The sequence below is a fragment of the Vanacampus margaritifer genome, chromosome 13 (genome assembly GCF_051991255.1).
Source record: "Vanacampus margaritifer isolate UIUO_Vmar chromosome 13, RoL_Vmar_1.0, whole genome shotgun sequence".
NCBI lineage: Eukaryota > Metazoa > Chordata > Actinopteri > Syngnathiformes > Syngnathidae > Vanacampus > Vanacampus margaritifer.
Genome location: NC_135444.1, coordinates 24,677,932 through 24,694,263, shown reverse-complemented (window position 1 = coordinate 24,694,263; position 16,332 = coordinate 24,677,932). Strand labels below are relative to the sequence as shown.

The 16,332-nt window shown below is 49.7% G+C and overlaps 3 protein-coding genes across 4 annotated transcripts; 2 read left to right on the top strand and 1 right to left on the bottom strand.

Annotated features, from left to right (window-relative positions):
- Positions 1-267: 267 nt before the first annotated feature.
- On the bottom strand, positions 268-3,883 carry wdr18 (WD repeat domain 18). Its single transcript, XM_077585009.1, has 10 exons — positions 3,588-3,883; positions 2,781-2,891; positions 2,573-2,706; positions 2,344-2,485; positions 2,103-2,246; positions 1,333-1,397; positions 1,135-1,259; positions 688-845; positions 542-610; positions 268-454 (listed from the first exon to the last, which is right to left on the bottom strand). The coding sequence occupies exons 1-10, from the start codon at positions 3,795-3,797 to the stop codon at positions 323-325; spliced, it is 1,290 nt and encodes a 429-aa protein (XP_077441135.1). The 5' UTR covers positions 3,798-3,883; the 3' UTR covers positions 268-322.
- A 629-nt stretch (positions 3,884-4,512) lies between these two features.
- Positions 4,513-10,976, top strand: LOC144063066 (ELAV-like protein 1). The gene is made up of 8 exons (XM_077585017.1): positions 4,513-4,805; positions 5,822-5,902; positions 6,101-6,163; positions 6,245-6,413; positions 9,528-9,631; positions 9,968-10,121; positions 10,187-10,412; positions 10,544-10,976. The coding sequence occupies exons 2-8, from the start codon at positions 5,867-5,869 to the stop codon at positions 10,857-10,859; spliced, it is 1,068 nt and encodes a 355-aa protein (XP_077441143.1). The 5' UTR covers positions 4,513-4,805; positions 5,822-5,866; the 3' UTR covers positions 10,860-10,976.
- Positions 10,977-11,497: 521 nt separating this feature from the next.
- stx6 (syntaxin 6) lies at positions 11,498-16,098 on the top strand. 2 transcript variants are annotated; one of them, XM_077585029.1, is made up of 8 exons: positions 11,505-12,582; positions 12,967-13,136; positions 14,178-14,272; positions 14,339-14,407; positions 14,486-14,590; positions 14,688-14,794; positions 14,887-14,981; positions 15,085-16,098. In XM_077585029.1, exons 1-8 carry the CDS (start codon positions 12,548-12,550, stop codon positions 15,159-15,161), a joined length of 753 nt encoding a protein of 250 aa, XP_077441155.1. In that variant the 5' UTR covers positions 11,505-12,547; the 3' UTR covers positions 15,162-16,098. The 2 variants fall into 2 exon arrangements, with proteins under 2 accessions (XP_077441154.1, XP_077441155.1); XM_077585028.1 differs by having other exon boundaries at positions 11,498-12,582; positions 14,339-14,590.
- Positions 16,099-16,332: the final 234 nt, after the last annotated feature.

The window sequence follows — 16,332 nt, the reverse complement described above, 5'->3', positions numbered from 1 at the left end:
GTCGAGAAGAAATCTTTGAATCACGCATACCATAATACCTGAGCATGAAGAGGCGTGGCCTGGACAAATGGGCCTCCGACAAACCACGTTGACATTCGCAAGTGGTCATTTCAAACCGTACACACGCCCAAAAAAGTGTTGCATCTTGACGATTGCTTGTTGACAAATCACATCGACGAAAATGATCGTTCAGAGCATTGAAATAAAAGAAATGTCATCACTTTCAAAATGGCCGACGAGCCCCGGCCCAGAAGAACTCAAATGATAGCGACAGAGAAGGCATTTTATTGGTTGGAAGTGGAAGCGTCGCCGGCAGAAGATTTCACGTGGCTTTGGTCAACAGCTGACTGGAGAAGTCGTACAGATCTTTGTTGACTTTCTTCAGCGTTTGAACTTCCTCCTCCAGCTCGGCCACGCGCGCTTTGCCGTTGTCGCCGCCGTCGCCCAAAAGCAACTTGGGACGGAAAAAAGACAAAAAAAAAAGACGCGTGAAAAGCGCCTTCCACTCGCTGCCGTTGCCTCCGACCCTGCGCTCGCTCACCTTGTCGCTCACGCGGTTCAACAAGGAAGTCAGCCTGTGGGCTTTCTGCAGGTAGGCCGGCTCCTCCTCCTGCCGGCAGCGAAAGGCAAGCGGGCTCGTTTGGAGGCAAGTCCGCGTGCAAAGATGCAAAACATTTGCCAACGTACCTGAACGTGGAGTCCGAGGCGGACGCACACGTCGCCCGACTGGCCGCCGTCGCTCTCCAGCTGGTGGCGGCTAAAGCGCGGCAGGGGGACCGAGGGTCTCGAGTCGGGTAGGAACATGTTGGCGGGAGCCACCGCGATGGTGGCGTTTGTCACCGGACCTGAAACGCAAAACAAGCGGCAAAACGTGGAACAACCAAAGTCTTCCTACAACTCGCTCACACGCTATTTTATATTTTCGCCATACAGGAATTGAACGTCAAATTGTCCACATTTGGCAAATGTCAACCTCCCGACATGAAATCTCACTGCTAGCGGCCAATCAGCTATGAGGTCTGGCCTCGTCCTTTCTCAGCCTGCCGAGATCTTGCGCTCGTCCGCTACCGTACTCCAAAGTGAAAAGAGCCGTGAGCGATTGTTGGGCGTGGACGGACGGAAGGGTTGGGTCACCTTTGTGGGCGAAGCAACGGACGCATTGTTTGCTTTGGACGTCCCACACTCGCACCGTCTCGTCGTGCGATCCCGACACCAGGAGCGTCCCGTCCATGGACGCGGACAGGCAGGTGACCATCTTCCTGCAGGGGGCGGGGTCAAGAAGCACACGCGTCACCACCACAACTTCCCAGGCCCGCAAAAATATTTGCTCACCTGTGGCCTTTGAATGTCCACTTGCTGTCAGCGTCGCACTGCAAGGATTTATCGGCCGCCGCGACCTGCCGCCGCCGAGAAGAAAAATGTATGTGCGTCACTTGAGCCACACTTCCTCGAATAATAGCTGACACAAATAAAGGCCCGGCTCAAATAGTTTCCAGGATAAAAGCCACTGATCTGAATATATGACTGGATAGCCGATACACGCCTGTGAACGCCGTTGAAGTCACAGGGCGGCCATCTTGCTCCTCCCATCTACTGTATAAACTATACGGTACACGTACAGATGAGACATTTCAGCTCGTAGGCAGTTAGTATAGCAGATCGATGGAGCCGCATTTTAAGGGAGATGATCACTTTTTTGCTTGAGGTCGTGCTCGTAAAGACTTCAACCAAGTGGCAAAGTGGCAGCTCGTGTCCAAATTTGGGCAAGTTCCCATTGAATCACAAATTCTTTTGACAAATTGGTAAGCAAGCCAAAGTGTTGAAAATACAAACGTCAAACGCTCGCCGACACTTTCCACTTTCCGGCGTGGTTGCCGTGACTCTTGAAAAAGACTTTGGGGAGGCGACGTAGCCGCAGTTGCTCCATTTTGCGAAATATTCAAAGAATTGATGACGTGATGTGAGCAGTCTGCATCGGTCCAATCAAGTGCAGCGTCATATGCCGCCCATGTTTGCAAACGTTGGTTCAAACACCCGCCGACCCCCCAATGACCTCTGCTGTGATTTGCAAGGTCGCGCAATCAAATATTGGACTGACTGACCTGATTGCACAGAGACACCTGCAAGATGTTCCCGTCGCTGCCGCCACAGAACAGGAAGTGTTCGCAGGGGTCAAGGGTCACAGACATGATTTCTACATCAAAGAGAACTGAGAGGAGGAGCTCGCCTGAAGACACCTCCCACAGCTACACACACACACACACACACACACACACACACACACACACACCAGGCTTGAAGGTACTGGAGAAGATGGACTTGAAATGACAAACTCGGTCTGACCTTGACTGTTTGGTCCAAGGATGCGCTGGCGACTCGGGCCTGAGCTCCCATCATGCCACAGTGGAGGTCAGTGATTGGCAGGGTGTGATGAGCCAGAATGTGGCGGGGTTCAGGGGCGTGGCTTAAGTCTACCTGGATCACACTGTGCCACGCACACACCAGATTGGAGTTAAAGGCGGGCAGAGACTTTGGCTTGGACTCGTCAGGAGCGACGGCCGAGTACGACTACCTGCTGACACTCCACACCAGAACCACGCTATCCTTCCCGCCAGAAACAAAATGGCTGCCATCGTCCGTGAACTTGACGCAGGTGACGTCCTGGTAGTGACGAGTAACCACGGACAACAGCTTGCCTGTGGACACCTGGCCAATGGGAGCGCAGCGCCAAGCTGGTCAATATCGCGTGACGGCGGCGGCGACTATGACGGGCGGCTCACCTCCCACAAATAAATTGCTTCGGCCACGCCGGCCGCCAAGAAAACGCCGTCTGCCGAGGCGCTGATGCACGTAACCACGCCCGGACACACGATCTTCTGCTGAAGCTGCTCCTGGAAGTCCAAAACACAACACGGCGCATGTTGTAGGTTTCCCAAGTTTGGACCTTTTTCAGGATGTTGGATTGGTGAAAATGTCAAGGGGCCCATTTTGACAAAATGTAAAATGTTTCATGTAATAAAGCTTCACGTCAGAAAAGTAGCAGCACTAAAATACACGTGCACATTTCTACTCGTGCCCACTTCAATGTCTGAAAATATCAGAACATTCAGCGCAGTCGTTTGGATTTTAAATCCATTTGGTCTTTTTCTGCCCATAGCCGATCAGAGAAAAGCTTAACGTCGCTTTTTGTTCGGAAAACGGCAGCTAAAATTCATGTGCATGTCTGAACGTATGCCCACATCAATCTTGGGGAAATATCAAGGGTTAGGATTTGATGGACTAGGCACTTACTACAGTTTATTACGGAAATGGCTTAATATCCAATCCAAAATACTGCGGCCATTCACTTGAATCTGTTGGGAGATTGACGAGAGTAGAGATGTGCAAGTTACTTTGGGTGACGATCTATTGCAGTTTTCTGACTTTTTCTTTTTTACACGTACAAGAAGCGTTTGGCGCTGGCCCGCGAGTTTTTGAAAATTGCGTGATGTGCGTGCCCGCATGTGGATGTCGCGGAAAGGCTCCGAGGACAATCAAAAGCAGCAAATGGCAGCTGACGTGATGGGCGGTGCGTGCGCACTCGCTACCTTCCTGTGGATCTCCCAGACATTGATGAAGTTCTTAGCCAGCTGCGCGGACAGCAGGTACTGGCCGTTGAGGAGGCAAAGCGTCCGGGCCGAGCTGTTGCCGCCGCGGTAGGACAGCAGGCTGGAGCCGCTGTGCACGTCGAACACGGACACGTTCCAGAGCTGAGAACTTGCGTCGCTGCTCACTACCACTTCCAACGGGGCCGCCATCTTGGCTCTCTCTTCGTTCGCGGGGCTGTGGCGTCACTTCCGCCTTCGTTCACAAGCAACGCCGACGAAGTTGCCCTGGTGACGAGTAGATGGCATGGCACGGCACGGCTAAAGAAAAGATGATGTACATTTCACACATGCTCTCCCAATCTCTTCTACCTTCTTGTTTTGGCAGCCTCTAACCAATCGTAAGTCTGTTTCAAAGTAAAATCCCGATCGAAGCGATTTGTGCAACTATTGTTTGTGCACTTTTGTGATGGGGCCGGTATCCCGCCCGTCACCATGGATTCCCGTAGCGTGCTTAAAACCGAAACAGACGAATGAGATCCAGCCCGAAGCCCGAGACGAGTGCAGTCTAATGTGGATCAGTTGCAGTACGAGCACTCTCACAATGGGAAGAAAATCAAAAGAGTATTTTCAAAAAATAGAACAATTTGGATTGGCTCGTCATTTCTGAAGACACAAAACAACTAGACGGCACGAGACCATTCAAAACAAGTTGGTTGTGAAAAACAATTTGTCGATCGCTTCCCCATAATGCCTAATGCAATCGCCACATGGGGGCGCCATTGCACACAAAGGTTGCTTGCGCGTCAGAATTAGCTTTGAATAAAAGGGACCTTTTACAGACAAGTTCTTGTGAGTTAAGTTTTGAATGCCTATTTTCATTTTTATTTTAAAGAATATGATTAAATACTGTAGAAGGTTGTGAATTATGATTACCCAGATCTACGTTCCAGCTCCGAAGGTGGCGGTAATGCGCCAAAGGTTGTTTGACGACCGTCAAAAGACTATAGAAGAAGCAGAGGGCGAAGAGGAAGAAGAAGAAAAAAAGAAAAAAAACTGCGGCGTTGCGCACTAATTTTTCCGTCCTGACTTTTTTTGTTTGCAAGGCGCCTGTTAGCTTTAGCGTGCGCTCGCGCTGAAGTGAAATTTCATCGGAGACCTTTTTGTGACTGTGTTGACGCGGCAGCAAGATTTTGCTTTGTCATCCTTTCGTCGTTTGAGGTAAGAATTGGTCGCTGCCTCTTCCCGCCACCATTTTCTTTGTTTGCGCCGAGGCTAACGTTAGCTGCTAGCTCGTGGCCGGTCATCACATGAAGCCCAACAAATGTTCAAGTCTCCCGAATGCCAAATGCGTCGGCTTGACTTTTCGTTCGACTTGCTACTAGATTGTCGTGGTCGGTGTAGCTCTCATACGAGTGTTGAAAACGACGAAACGCTATGAACGGTTCGCTATGAGCGTTTCTCTTTTCGGGCATTTTGAGCACGACGTTGCAAACTAAACGGCATTACTTGCATCCGATTTATATGGCGCATTTCTTTTAGCGCACTCAAAACGCTCCCAGGGGATGTTCACGTCCTCACACATTCCCGCTCCGATAGCGCTAAACTACGTAAGTAGCCACAGTTGCCCTGAGGCACACCGACGGAAGCGCGGCTGGCTGCCAGTGTTCGCCGACGGCCCTTCCGACCACAACCAAACATTCGCACCATTCATACAGCACCGTGGATGGCACTGGAAGTTACTTGAAGATTTGCTGTTTCAACAAAAAAATAACACTTGAACATAATGGCTATAGTAAACTGCGGCAAGGGTTCGAAAGTCATCGTAATGAATATGAGACCCCACGACACTGACTTGAAACCTCGTCCAAATGATCTTGTTCCATGTGGACTACGACATCAGCCGAAAGACTTTCCATTGTCTTCCAGGCCAAATATCTTGATTGAATATTTCCCATCTTCGCTGCACTGAGACGACGAGTGAGTGATTCATGCCAAAGAAACGTGCATTTGAAAAAGCTTTCGATATTTTCATTGTGCCTGTGCACCACTTCTGTGGCACCCCCCGTGTTACTAATGAATAGGTCCGAGTACCTCATGTCGTCTTGCTGTCTTTTCTCAAGTGCAAATTGGAAACCACGTGAAAGTTGGGCACGTTAACAACACTGGGCTGGATTTCTGGTGGGATGATGTTGTGGTCGAGGAAGTGTGATGTCACTCGGTCATGTGACTTACAGGGACGAACGGACTGACAGACTTGCATCCGTCAGTCAATCGATCGCATGGCGCAGAGACGAGGACCCGTCAGGTACTTGAAGGTGAGACAGATGGCGTGGGCCCACGACGAAGAGGTTTTTGTACATTTAAAAAACGTTTCTTCATCTGTATGATGCTCTTCCTGTCTGCATGCCGATCTGCTCGTATTGCCCCTGGAAATGTCAATTCCCCACAGGGATCAATAAAGTCACGTCTGCGGTGTCGGCAGGTCAGCGTCTAACACAAAGGCTGTGTTTCAGGTGTGCGAGGTGCAAGCGTCCCAGAAGGAGGTCCGAGACGCTCAAGGAATCGGCGCAGGAAAGGTGACTTGTTTATTGCGCAATAGGATGTTGATGGTCACGTCGACACGCTCGATGACGTGACAGCTCTGCCGCCCCCCGCAGGAGATGTACGATAACGGCTACGGCGAACACGTCGCCGAGGACGACAACGCCAGAACCAACCTGATCGTCAACTACTTGCCGCAAAGCATGAACCAGGATGAACTCCGCAACCTGTTCAGCAACGTCGGCGAGGTGGAGTCGGCCAAGCTGATCCGGGACAAAGTTGCGGGTACGTCGCCATCTGCCGCCACTTCGTCTTCATGTCTGCGCCTTGGCCGTGATGTGCGCGGGGGTCCTCGTTTGATGACGCTGTCCGTCGCTAAGGAATTGAAGAGCGGCGCTGTGCATGCTGGTCGGGTTGCGCCGCTGCCCTCGCCGCTATTGCAGTCGCGGTCGTCTTTGGAAAGAACTCGTAAGAACTCGTAAGGACGCATGCTTGATGAGCGGAACTTCAAATGCATTGTCGAACGCCGGCACGAGCCCGGCAACAACTTCCGGCAAAGTGGCCTTTGCCGTGCGTGCAGTCGGAACAATCTGACGGCACAACCATCGCCAATCAAAGTGGTCCCGCTCGCCACATTTGCAGTAAGTGCAGCAAAATGCTGAAAAGTCGCTGACGAGTTTCAAAATTCCAACAATTGATATCGAGTTGATTTTCCATTTCGAACCCGATATCATTCATAAAATCATGTCAATCAATCCTTTTCCTTTCATTTATAGGCCGACGTTTTGCTTTTTCTATTACGCTTTCCTTGACATTTAGCATTCACATGAATTTCAAAGTATTTTCTTGACTTATTGTACTTTTACAACAATTTGGAGTCTTTTGAATTTCCATTTTACAATTCTGAAACTATTTTCATCTCGTCCATGCTGATGCAAATGTTTGTGTAACATCTGATTGATTATAACATGAAGTCATTTAGTCAGTAACTTCCTCCGCAAAATGACATTTGGAATTTAATGTTTGGAGTTTTTATCACGTTATTGATATTTCTTAATAATTTAGTATCGGATTGAAGTGAAAGAAAATCGAATGGAAGTCAAATCGGATGGGTTGAGGAAATTGGCAGGGGTGGTCGCTCCGCCTCGCTAACGAGCCGCTGGCCTCGGAGGCCACGCGGTTTTGGTTCTTCTTTGGCTTGCGCCTCGACTGTCAAATGCCGGCAATAACGCACCAACCGCTTTCCGCCTTCAGCGGCACTTTTTCTCGCGACTTGCGTCTCATCATCTGCTTGCGTGAAAAACAGAAAAAGGCTCAAGATTGAAAACATGGATCCCAACAGTTTGTCCATCCAGGCTGAAAACGTTCCCATCCTCACGATGGAGATCGTTGAAAGTCTTTTGGAAATCTTGTTGCGCTCGCTCACGAAAGAACGCAAACTGCATTTCTTGACTTTGCTTCCAAATTCCGTCTTCTGTTTTGGAAATGCTGAACTTTTATTGGCAGCTGCTGAAGCCGATTCAATGATCTTGTGGATGAAACGAGCTACAAATCAGTCAGGCCCTTTTTGTTTTTGACACCAACCTGTCTTGGTACTGGCAAATTATTCTTATTATTATTTTTACCCCTTATTAAGATCCCTGTAATATCCCAGCAATTTGGAACCTTCTTTTAATTGTATTTTTTATGCAGATTATTGATGGAAGTTGACAGAACTCTGCTTGAATATTTGTGTTGTTGTTGCTCAGTTGTCGGCAAACTTCTGCTCCACATTTATGCATAATCGAGTGAACAATTTCTTTACAAGTAATCTTTAAAATTTCAGTGAAGGGCCTCTGAGCGTGTAGTAAAAAAAAAAAAAAAAGAGGAGGAAATTGTGTGGAGGCCGCCATGATCTCTTCGGTGGCGGCTGACGTCGTCACGGTATGAGGAGAGTCGCTGGCGGACGCACCTTTTGCACATTGTTGCTCCATCCAGCCGGCAAATTTCCAAACGAGTGCCGGCCTGTTGCGGGGCGGCGGCGGACGGGCCCTTCGGGCGGACGTTTTCAAAGCACGCTCGGTCGACGTCGTCGGCGCCTGCCGCATATTCTTGCCGCCGGTCATAGCATGGTGAAGCGAGGACCCCCTCCCAACCGCCACCCACCCACCCAGGCAAACGAGCGGGAGCGCCGAGGCACGCGCCACGAGTGTGCGTGGCCTCCTTTCCATTGAAGACATGTTTGGCATAAGATCTCATGTTTTTGATTTGGGATTTTCCCGCTCTGGGATTTTGTCTTTCTTCTTTTTTTGTTCATTTTCATGACCGGTTCCCTTTTCAAATGCTGTTTTGGGCGGCCATTTTGTTTGGTTTTCCCGCCGACTGCTGCTGTTGTTGAGTTTTTGGGGGAACTGGTGTTGCAAAGTGTTTGTTCGCAAGTGCAATTGTTGACATGTGACTCGGGCTCAACCATTCATCGCACTTGCAATAACAATTGACATTTGCTGAAAGGCAATATTTTCAAAAGCAGTCCGATGGTGTCTTAACTGCATTTTTTATTTATGAGCTTTCTTTCTCACGAAACCTTTTTGCAATTTTTTGTTGCTCTCATATATTTGACATTCATGTGAACAAAACAGCAATGTTCATTCCAATGTTTTTGTACTGATAAGCAAAGTGGATGCTTAAACCGTATTGGTAAAATCTTAATGTTGGGTCGAATATTCTCACAAATGAGTGAAAAGATCCTCTCAAGTTTCGTATAATTCCTTCTATTTTAAATGTTTGACGTGTCCCAGAGACGTTTTTTTTTTTTTTTTTTTTGCTTTGATGCGGCCTCTCAACTGCAAAGAGCGGTTGAAGAAATGGCAGTTATTACACAAATGGCCAGCAGGTGGCAGCAGAGTATGAGCTCAACTTTTGGGAAAAAAGCTCTTTTACTCACATTTCGGAATAGATTTGTGAATAATGATGAGACTACGTTCTAATGCCAATTGCTGCAAAACACGTTTTTTTTATAGCAATAGACCAGAATATTCGGCGGGCCTTGCAAAACCAGTCCAAATCCAGTCAAACGGCCGGGAGGGAATAAGTCAAACATCGTTAAGAATTTCCTGATTGTTAAATATTGCCAGCGAATATGATTGTGTAAAAAAAAAAAAAGTTGTGTGAAACAACTGCAGATTGACGACTTTTGTTGTCGTTGAACCCAAATTTGAAAATGACGCTGAAAAGCGTCCTCGCAAATGTCAAGCGTCTGCGCAATCGTTGAGCCCTTTTTTGCCAACCGACGTTTGTTGCTTGAATTGTCAATGAGTTGTTTTTCATCTGACAGCAGGTGAAAGGTCATTTGTGCGCTTTTGTTGACCTCTGTCATTTTGTTGTTGTTTTTTCTTTTGTTGTTTTGCTTTGTGTTTCTAGGCAACAGTTTAGGTTACGGCTTTGTTAACTTTGTTAACGCTAGTGATGCCGAGAGGGCAATCAGTTCCCTCAACGGCCTGAGGCTTCAGTCTAAAACCATCAAGGTAAAGTTCCACTTTCACTCTGTAGGGGGCGCTCTTTCTCAGCGCATCCACAAGGTACTCCACATTGTTGTTGATTTTCCTTGTCTTTACTTTAGTTTTTTTCTTTCCTTGTTTTTGCAAAACAAACAATTGTCATTTCTACTGTGCCTGACTTTTGATTTGGATTAGCCGATTCTTTGATTTGATCTGCAGTTTTTGTCTTTTCGTGATTTCTTTCAAGCGACTTGGCTGTTTTTTCTTTCTTTCCGTGTCATGTGACATGTCGGCCAACCAAATGCTGCCGTTGGATTTTGGCCGTGCGCCCCGTTGACGCCTTTGGCGTTTTGCCCGCCGCAGGTGTCGTACGCGCGTCCCAGCTCGGACACCATCAAGGACGCCAACTTGTACATTAGCGGGCTGCCGCGCACCCTCGGCCAGCAGGAGCTGGAGGACATGTTTGCTTCTTACGGACACATCATCAATTCCCGCGTGCTGGTGGACCAGGCGTCAGGTACGCGCACGCACGCACACACACGTCCTGTCCTGTCCATCCCCGTCCCACTCACGCCCGCGCAGGTCTGTCAAGGGGCGTGGCCTTCATCCGCTTCGACAAGCGGTCCGAGGCCGAGGATGCCATCAAGCAGCTGAACGGGCACGTCCCCCCCGGCGGCTCGGAACCCATCACCGTCAAGTTTGCCGCCAATCCCAATCAGGCCCGCAACTCGCAGCTCATGTCCCAAATGTACCACGGCCAATCGCGGCGCTTCGCCGGGCCCGTGCACCACCAGGCGCAGCGCTTCAGGTACGACACCGCGCATTACACCCACAACAAGAAAAGTTGCTCAACTCGGGATGGACGTCCTCGTCCGTCCTCTCTTTCACAAATGGCCGCTAGCTCACGTGGTTGATGGTGCGTGTCGACGTGTGCCGCAGGTTCTCGCCGATGAGCGTGGAGCACATGGGCGGAGGGGGCGGGGCGGCGGGCGGCCCCTCGGGTTGGTGCATCTTCATCTACAACCTGGGCCAAGAGGCGGACGAGGCCATGCTGTGGCAGCTCTTCGGACCCTTCGGCGCCGTCAGCAACGTCAAGGTCATCCGAGACTTCAACAGCAACAAGTGCAAAGGCTTCGGCTTCGTCACCATGAGCAACTACGAGGAGGCGGCGGTGGCCATCCACAACCTCAACGGGTACCGGCTGGGCGACAAAGTCCTGCAGGTGTCCTTCAAGACCAGCAAAGGTCACAAGTAGACTCCTTGGCCAGGCCAGGCTGACGCTTTTTGGCTCTCCTTGCTTTTGTTTGGCCCCGCCCACCTGTTGCAGGTCTTGCTTGTTTAACTCAATAAAAAAGACATCCAAAAAGTCAAACGTGCCGCTCGCTCGCTCCATGGTCCCAAAACGTGTTCTTTTTCTTCTTGGTATCCGTTGCCAGTAGTCCAGGAGGCCCCATTTTCAGTCCGAGAAAAGAACGAATGGCCTCAAAGTTTAGAGAAATACAAATGTTAACTTTCAAGCGCATTCTCACATTTTTGCAATGCATTTGTTTTTGAATCCTTGTTTTCCTAAAACATTAAAACAAAATGTTTGCGATGCACCCGAATGTCTTCAAAAGTTGAATGAAAACAAGCTCCCGTCTGGTCGGTATCGCTTTGTTCCAAAGTAACTCCAATGTTAAGAACTCTCATGTATCTTTGTTGTCATTCAAAACAACCAAAAAGTGCAAAGAGTTGGACAGCATCTGCCGTCAGATTTTTAAAAAAGCCGCTACCGATGTTTGTCCAAATGCCCAATATTGCGCCAAGAACATTTGAAATCAGGGGTAGCCAAACCTGGTCCTGGAACGCCTGCTGCAGTCCTGCAGGTTTTCCATGTCTCCCTCTTCCAACACAGGTGTTTGAAACAATCAGCTCATCAGCCAGCTCTGCTCAGAAGCCTGATAAGGATCCTCACCTGTGTTGGAGGAGGGAGACATGAGAACCGTGCAGGCTGGACTGCGGCTCTCCACGACCAGCAGGGTTGCCGAACTGGTTTGAGTGCATGAACGGGGTTTGAGAGTGTGTGGCGAGCGTCTGCAACGTTTTGCAACATTGAACGAAGCGTAGGACTCGTCGGTAGGGTGAGCACATTTACACAATTAAAAAAAGGTTAGCTTAGCATCAAATCAAATATACAACAAATTCTCAGCAGGAAGATAAAAAAAACGACATGACGTCATGTAGGTCAAGCTTAAACCTGGGAAAATTTGCTCGTGCTTGTAGTGGAAAAGAGTTAATGTGCCTTCAAAATGGAAGTCGATTGTTGACGGCCTTTCATCATTCACGAGTCTCAAAGGATTTCACGCAGTTGACAAATGTTAACGACGTCACGTGATGGAACCACAAAAGGGCAAAGAAGGGAAAAAAGGAAACAGGGCTGCAAATGTGCGAATCCTCAGGCTGCGATGGATGCCAGTGGACTACAAAATACACAAAGTGAGGTGCGAAACGATATGAAGTAGAATCGCGCGAGAGTTCATTTGACAAGTTGAAGCCGTCAGGGAAGTTTCAAGTGTTCATCCAAACCAAACCCGGTCGTTCGTGTAGAAATCTCCATGGCAAGTCGAACGCGGACGTAAACGGTGACAAAAGATCTCAAAAGTCCGTCCATTCTCTTGAGGTTATGTCGAAAGCACGGCGGGCTTTCAAACGGTTACGAAAGCTGGCATGTCCAAAAGAATGATGGCGGTGAACTCGCTAGTGTAGCTGCACTTGTGTCCACTAGACGGCAGCAGACGTGTTTTCCTTCCTCCCTCCCTCATGACGTCATTGTGCGGTTTCCGCTGCGGAAGGCGACGCCGTTGCAGCTTCATGTAAACAAACGCGTGAACAACAATCACCAAAGGAAGAAAAGAAAAGCCCTCGTCTGGGACGCGAGTGATGGAGTGAAGTGGAGGCGGCAACATGTCCATGGAAGACCCCTTCTTCGTCGTCAAAGGGTCAGAAAAGCTCAAGCTAGCTTGCTAGCACTTTGACATCTTTCTACTCTGCACGAAGTTCTCATCATCTCACACTAATAATAGCGCACGCATTTCTACCTTTTCTTCATCCATCATTCATTTAGCTTATTTTCCTAATAATCGACTTGTTGAGATATTGGGTTCGTTCCAGCAACAATTGTTGATATGTTCGTCGACTATTCGTTCATTTCCAAAAGCTAAACTGCAGCAGCACACTCGACTCGACTCGACTCGACTCGACTCGACTCGACTCGAGCTAGCAAGAACACCAAGCGACGAAAGAGTTGCGTGCTGATGAATGCGAGTTGCAAACTTTGAACGACTGAAGCGCGGCAGTTAGCAGGTGTGCTTGTGCGTCCTCAGCGAGGTGCAGAAGGCCGTGAGCGGCGCTCAGAACCTCCATCAGCGATGGAGCCTCCTGCTGCACGAGGGGCCGGCAGCCTCCAAGGAGGAGCTGGACTGGACCACCAACGAGCTCAGGAACAGTCTGCGCTCCATCGAGTGGGACCTGGAAGACCTCGACGAGACCATCAATATCCTTCCGCCTGCAAACCCGCGTTATTTGGATGCGCTTCCAAAGGAGGCACGATTTCAGGTTGACGGTGCAAAAACATGGCTCGTCAGCCGCTTTTCTTCCACGTTTGAATGATTGAGAGAAGCCAAAAGGCAAAATGTTGGCGCTTTGGGGCCACTCGAGTTGCTTTGCCTTTTTGTGTCCATCCTGCTGGGTGGCACGAATGGTGCGTTGCTGCCCTCTGCTGGACACGAGAGGGAACGACATCCTTGATCAGAAAACGCTTTCCATATCAGGAGGCGTTTGCTGATATTCGATTGGGACGGGATTAGAACCGTCAGCAAAAATGACACGCGCGCTATCGCCCTATGAAAATTGCAGCTCGACATCGAGTCCATTTTGGGTGAAACGAAGGCAGCGTTTTGTTCCCCATTCAATTCAATCTAGGTTGTTTTTCAACAAAATAGAGATTATTTGATGCAGAAGAAGCGGATGTTTCATTAAATCAATGTTAACGTTCTTCTCAGTAATTCTCATCTTCATTTTTAGGGCTACTCATGTTGTCCTTGCGGGATTTCATTTTTAAATGATATTTTAATATGTGTTTCTATTTTCACTTTTAGTCATTTGCTTATTTATTTATTGACTTTGAATTTTGGCAGTTTTGGTCTGCTTGCCTCCATTTTGTTGACGTCCTCTCCAAAAGAACACTTTTTCAAGCCACGTGAAAGCGCGAATGTCTCGAAGCCTTCAGTGGCAGAAACCCAGCAAAATGTTTGCCGGCCGTTTGCGTGCGTGCGTCTGCTTTCTTAACGACGCATTGTGTCGTTCAAAAAAGCTTCACCAATGTGCGATGACTCTTTTTTTGTGCCGATTGGCTTTTTTCTTCCCGTCAGTGTGGAGTGTTGGGGACAAACACGCCACAATTTCTTGGGAGGGGGCAGGGCGGGATATACGAGGTTAACACAGAGTGAGGCTGCAGTTCGCCTTTTGACCAAAGGCGGCAGTCATGAGTCAAAAAGTCATCAACTCCGCAATGATCCTTAAACGGTGGACCAACGCATCGTGGAGTCCAACCCCAAGAAGTTCAACCTGGACGGCGCCGAGCTGGCCAAGCGGAAAACCTTCATCAGCAGCACCAGGCACACCGTCAAGGTACGAGCCTCGCCACACGCGCGCCACACGCGCACGCCGTCCTTAGCGTCTTTCCTCTCCTTGCAGCAAATGAAGGAGCACATGTCGAGCGGCGGCGGCGCGGCCGTGGCCTTCGTGGACTCCAGCAACAAACAGGTCCTCCCTCGTAACCTCCGTCCGTCCGCCGGCCTGCGTCCAAAATGGCCGCTTTTCAACATTGTGACGTACGTGCAGGCGCCGATGAGCGACGGCGCCGCCCGCGATAAATACCATCCGCCGGAGCGACGGCTGCGCGCCGCCAACTCTGACTTCATGGAGGAGCAGCAGCTTCAGCAGCAGGTTGGCCCAAATACACGGCAGGCGGACGGGGGGTGTTGAGCTTGCCCCCCCCCTCCAAGCTCATCTCGGTGCGTGTGTGCGTGCGTCTTCCCGGCAGCTGATGGCGGAGCAGCAGGACGAGCAACTGGAGCTGGTGTCGGGGACCATCGGCGTGCTGAAGAACATGTCGGAGAGAATCGGCCTGGAGTTGGACGAGCAGGCCGTGTAAGGTTGCCCCGTCCGTCCGTCCGTCCGTCCGTCCGTCCGTCCTGCGTGATGATGACGATGATGAAGGTTCAGCTTTGTATCTTTTGCAGCATGCTGGACGACTTTGGCCATGAGATGGACAACACGCACTCCAGGCTGGACAACGTGATGAAGAAACTGGCTAAAGTGTCCCACATGACCAGCGGTAGGTCCTCGCTCGGACTCGGACTCGGACTCGGACTCGGACTCGGACTCGGACTCGGACTGTTGATGAAGAGCGTCTCTGAACTTGTGTCCGTCTGCCGCAGACCGCCGCCAGTGGTGCGCCATCGGCGTGCTGCTGGCCGTCCTCCTCGTCGTCCTGGTCCTCCTCTTCGTCCTCTGACGGCCGTCGGGACCGGCAGAGGCCCAACGTCGGGAAAAGGTCAACTTGGACCGAACAACACTACACCGCGGGCCGACGGACGGCGTGCTCGACCTTTTTGAGTGCAGCTGTGGTTTGCCGCCATCGAGCCCCAAACGATCATGTTTGCTGTCATGTTTTTTGGATGATGAAAAGATGGCGTTCACAAGGTTTCTGCGGACACCCGACGACGTTCAACCTGGGTTGCAAACTGTCAATAATAATAATAAGAAGACAAATAATGTTAACAAGTATTGCTAACTTGCACTTGGCAGCTGCTAACAAACTGACACCAAACACACTTTTGGTCTTTTTCTTTGTTCTGAACGCTTCGACATGTTTTAGGGCCGCGTTTCGCAACCCTCGGGAACTTTTGTTTGTTTGTTCACGATGCAGTTTGTTTTTTGTTTCCACTATCGAGCGTCTCCCAATTCCAACGCAGGTGAGGTGAGGATCGTTGGTTATCGGCTTGTCGTTGGAATCACCTGCGAGACGTGCAAAACCGGCGCAACGGTTTCCTGACAAACACGCTTTTCGAGCTGCCTTTTTGTTTTTCTTTTGTTGTTGTTTTATGGCCACGAATAAAACAATATTGCGTGTGTCGATCTTGGCGAGCGCACTTTTGTCCGCGTTGTGCCATTTGACTTGCAAAGTTTCCAATTTGAAAGCAACCCGAGCCTCTCGCCAATCTCGAAAGGAGAGTTCGGACACCCTGCGGAGGAAACTCATTTCAACCGCTTGTATCTCTTGTTCTTTCGGTCACCATCCGATGGGCTCACCGCCTGTGGGAGGGGCCAAAGCGCAGTGAGCTGGGCAGCCAAAGGCGGGGCCTTGGCGGTCCGACCCCCGGCTACTCTGGGGACATGGAATGTCGTCTTTCTTGTAAATACCATTAAACATAATTCATACATGTATTTAAGGCAAGTTGTAAAATGTCTGAAGTCCTCTTGTTGATGTTTAACAAATTGAAAACATGCCCAATCGTGCTGTTTTGACCAAGTACGGTCTTAAATGTTCTCCATACTGCAAATGTATAGGATCGTGTGCCGAGAAACATTTCTTGGGAGGAGCAATATGGCGGCCTCGTGACTTCAAAAGTCGGACTTTTTGGGCGCCCTCTAAAGGCTGAATGCATGACTACATCCCATAATAG

Bases quoted from the DNA above. Each gene is read 5' to 3' on its own strand.
- wdr18 (XM_077585009.1), bottom strand. From the start codon at position 3,797: ATGGCGGCCCCGTTGGAAGTGGTAGTGAGCAGCGACGCAAGTTCTCAG. The intron at 2,707-2,780 runs GTGAGCCGCCCG...CCCATTGGCCAG, and splicing joins AAGCAATTTATTTGTGGGAG to GTGTCCACAGGCAAGCTGTT. The intron at 455-541 runs GTGAGCGAGCGC...TTCCGTCCCAAG, and splicing joins TGAACCGCGTGAGCGACAAG to TTGCTTTTGGGCGACGGCGG.
- stx6 (XM_077585028.1), top strand. From the start codon at position 12,548: ATGTCCATGGAAGACCCCTTCTTCGTCGTCAAAGG. The intron at 12,583-12,966 runs GTCAGAAAAGCT...GTGCGTCCTCAG, and splicing joins CCCTTCTTCGTCGTCAAAGG to CGAGGTGCAGAAGGCCGTGA. The intron at 14,273-14,338 runs GTACGAGCCTCG...CTCTCCTTGCAG, and splicing joins GCACCAGGCACACCGTCAAG to CAAATGAAGGAGCACATGTC.
- LOC144063066 (XM_077585017.1), top strand. From the start codon at position 5,867: ATGGCGCAGAGACGAGGACCCGTCAGGTACTTGAAG. The intron at 6,414-9,527 runs GTACGTCGCCAT...TTGTGTTTCTAG, and splicing joins GATCCGGGACAAAGTTGCGG to GCAACAGTTTAGGTTACGGC. The intron at 9,632-9,967 runs GTAAAGTTCCAC...TGCCCGCCGCAG, and splicing joins TTCAGTCTAAAACCATCAAG to GTGTCGTACGCGCGTCCCAG.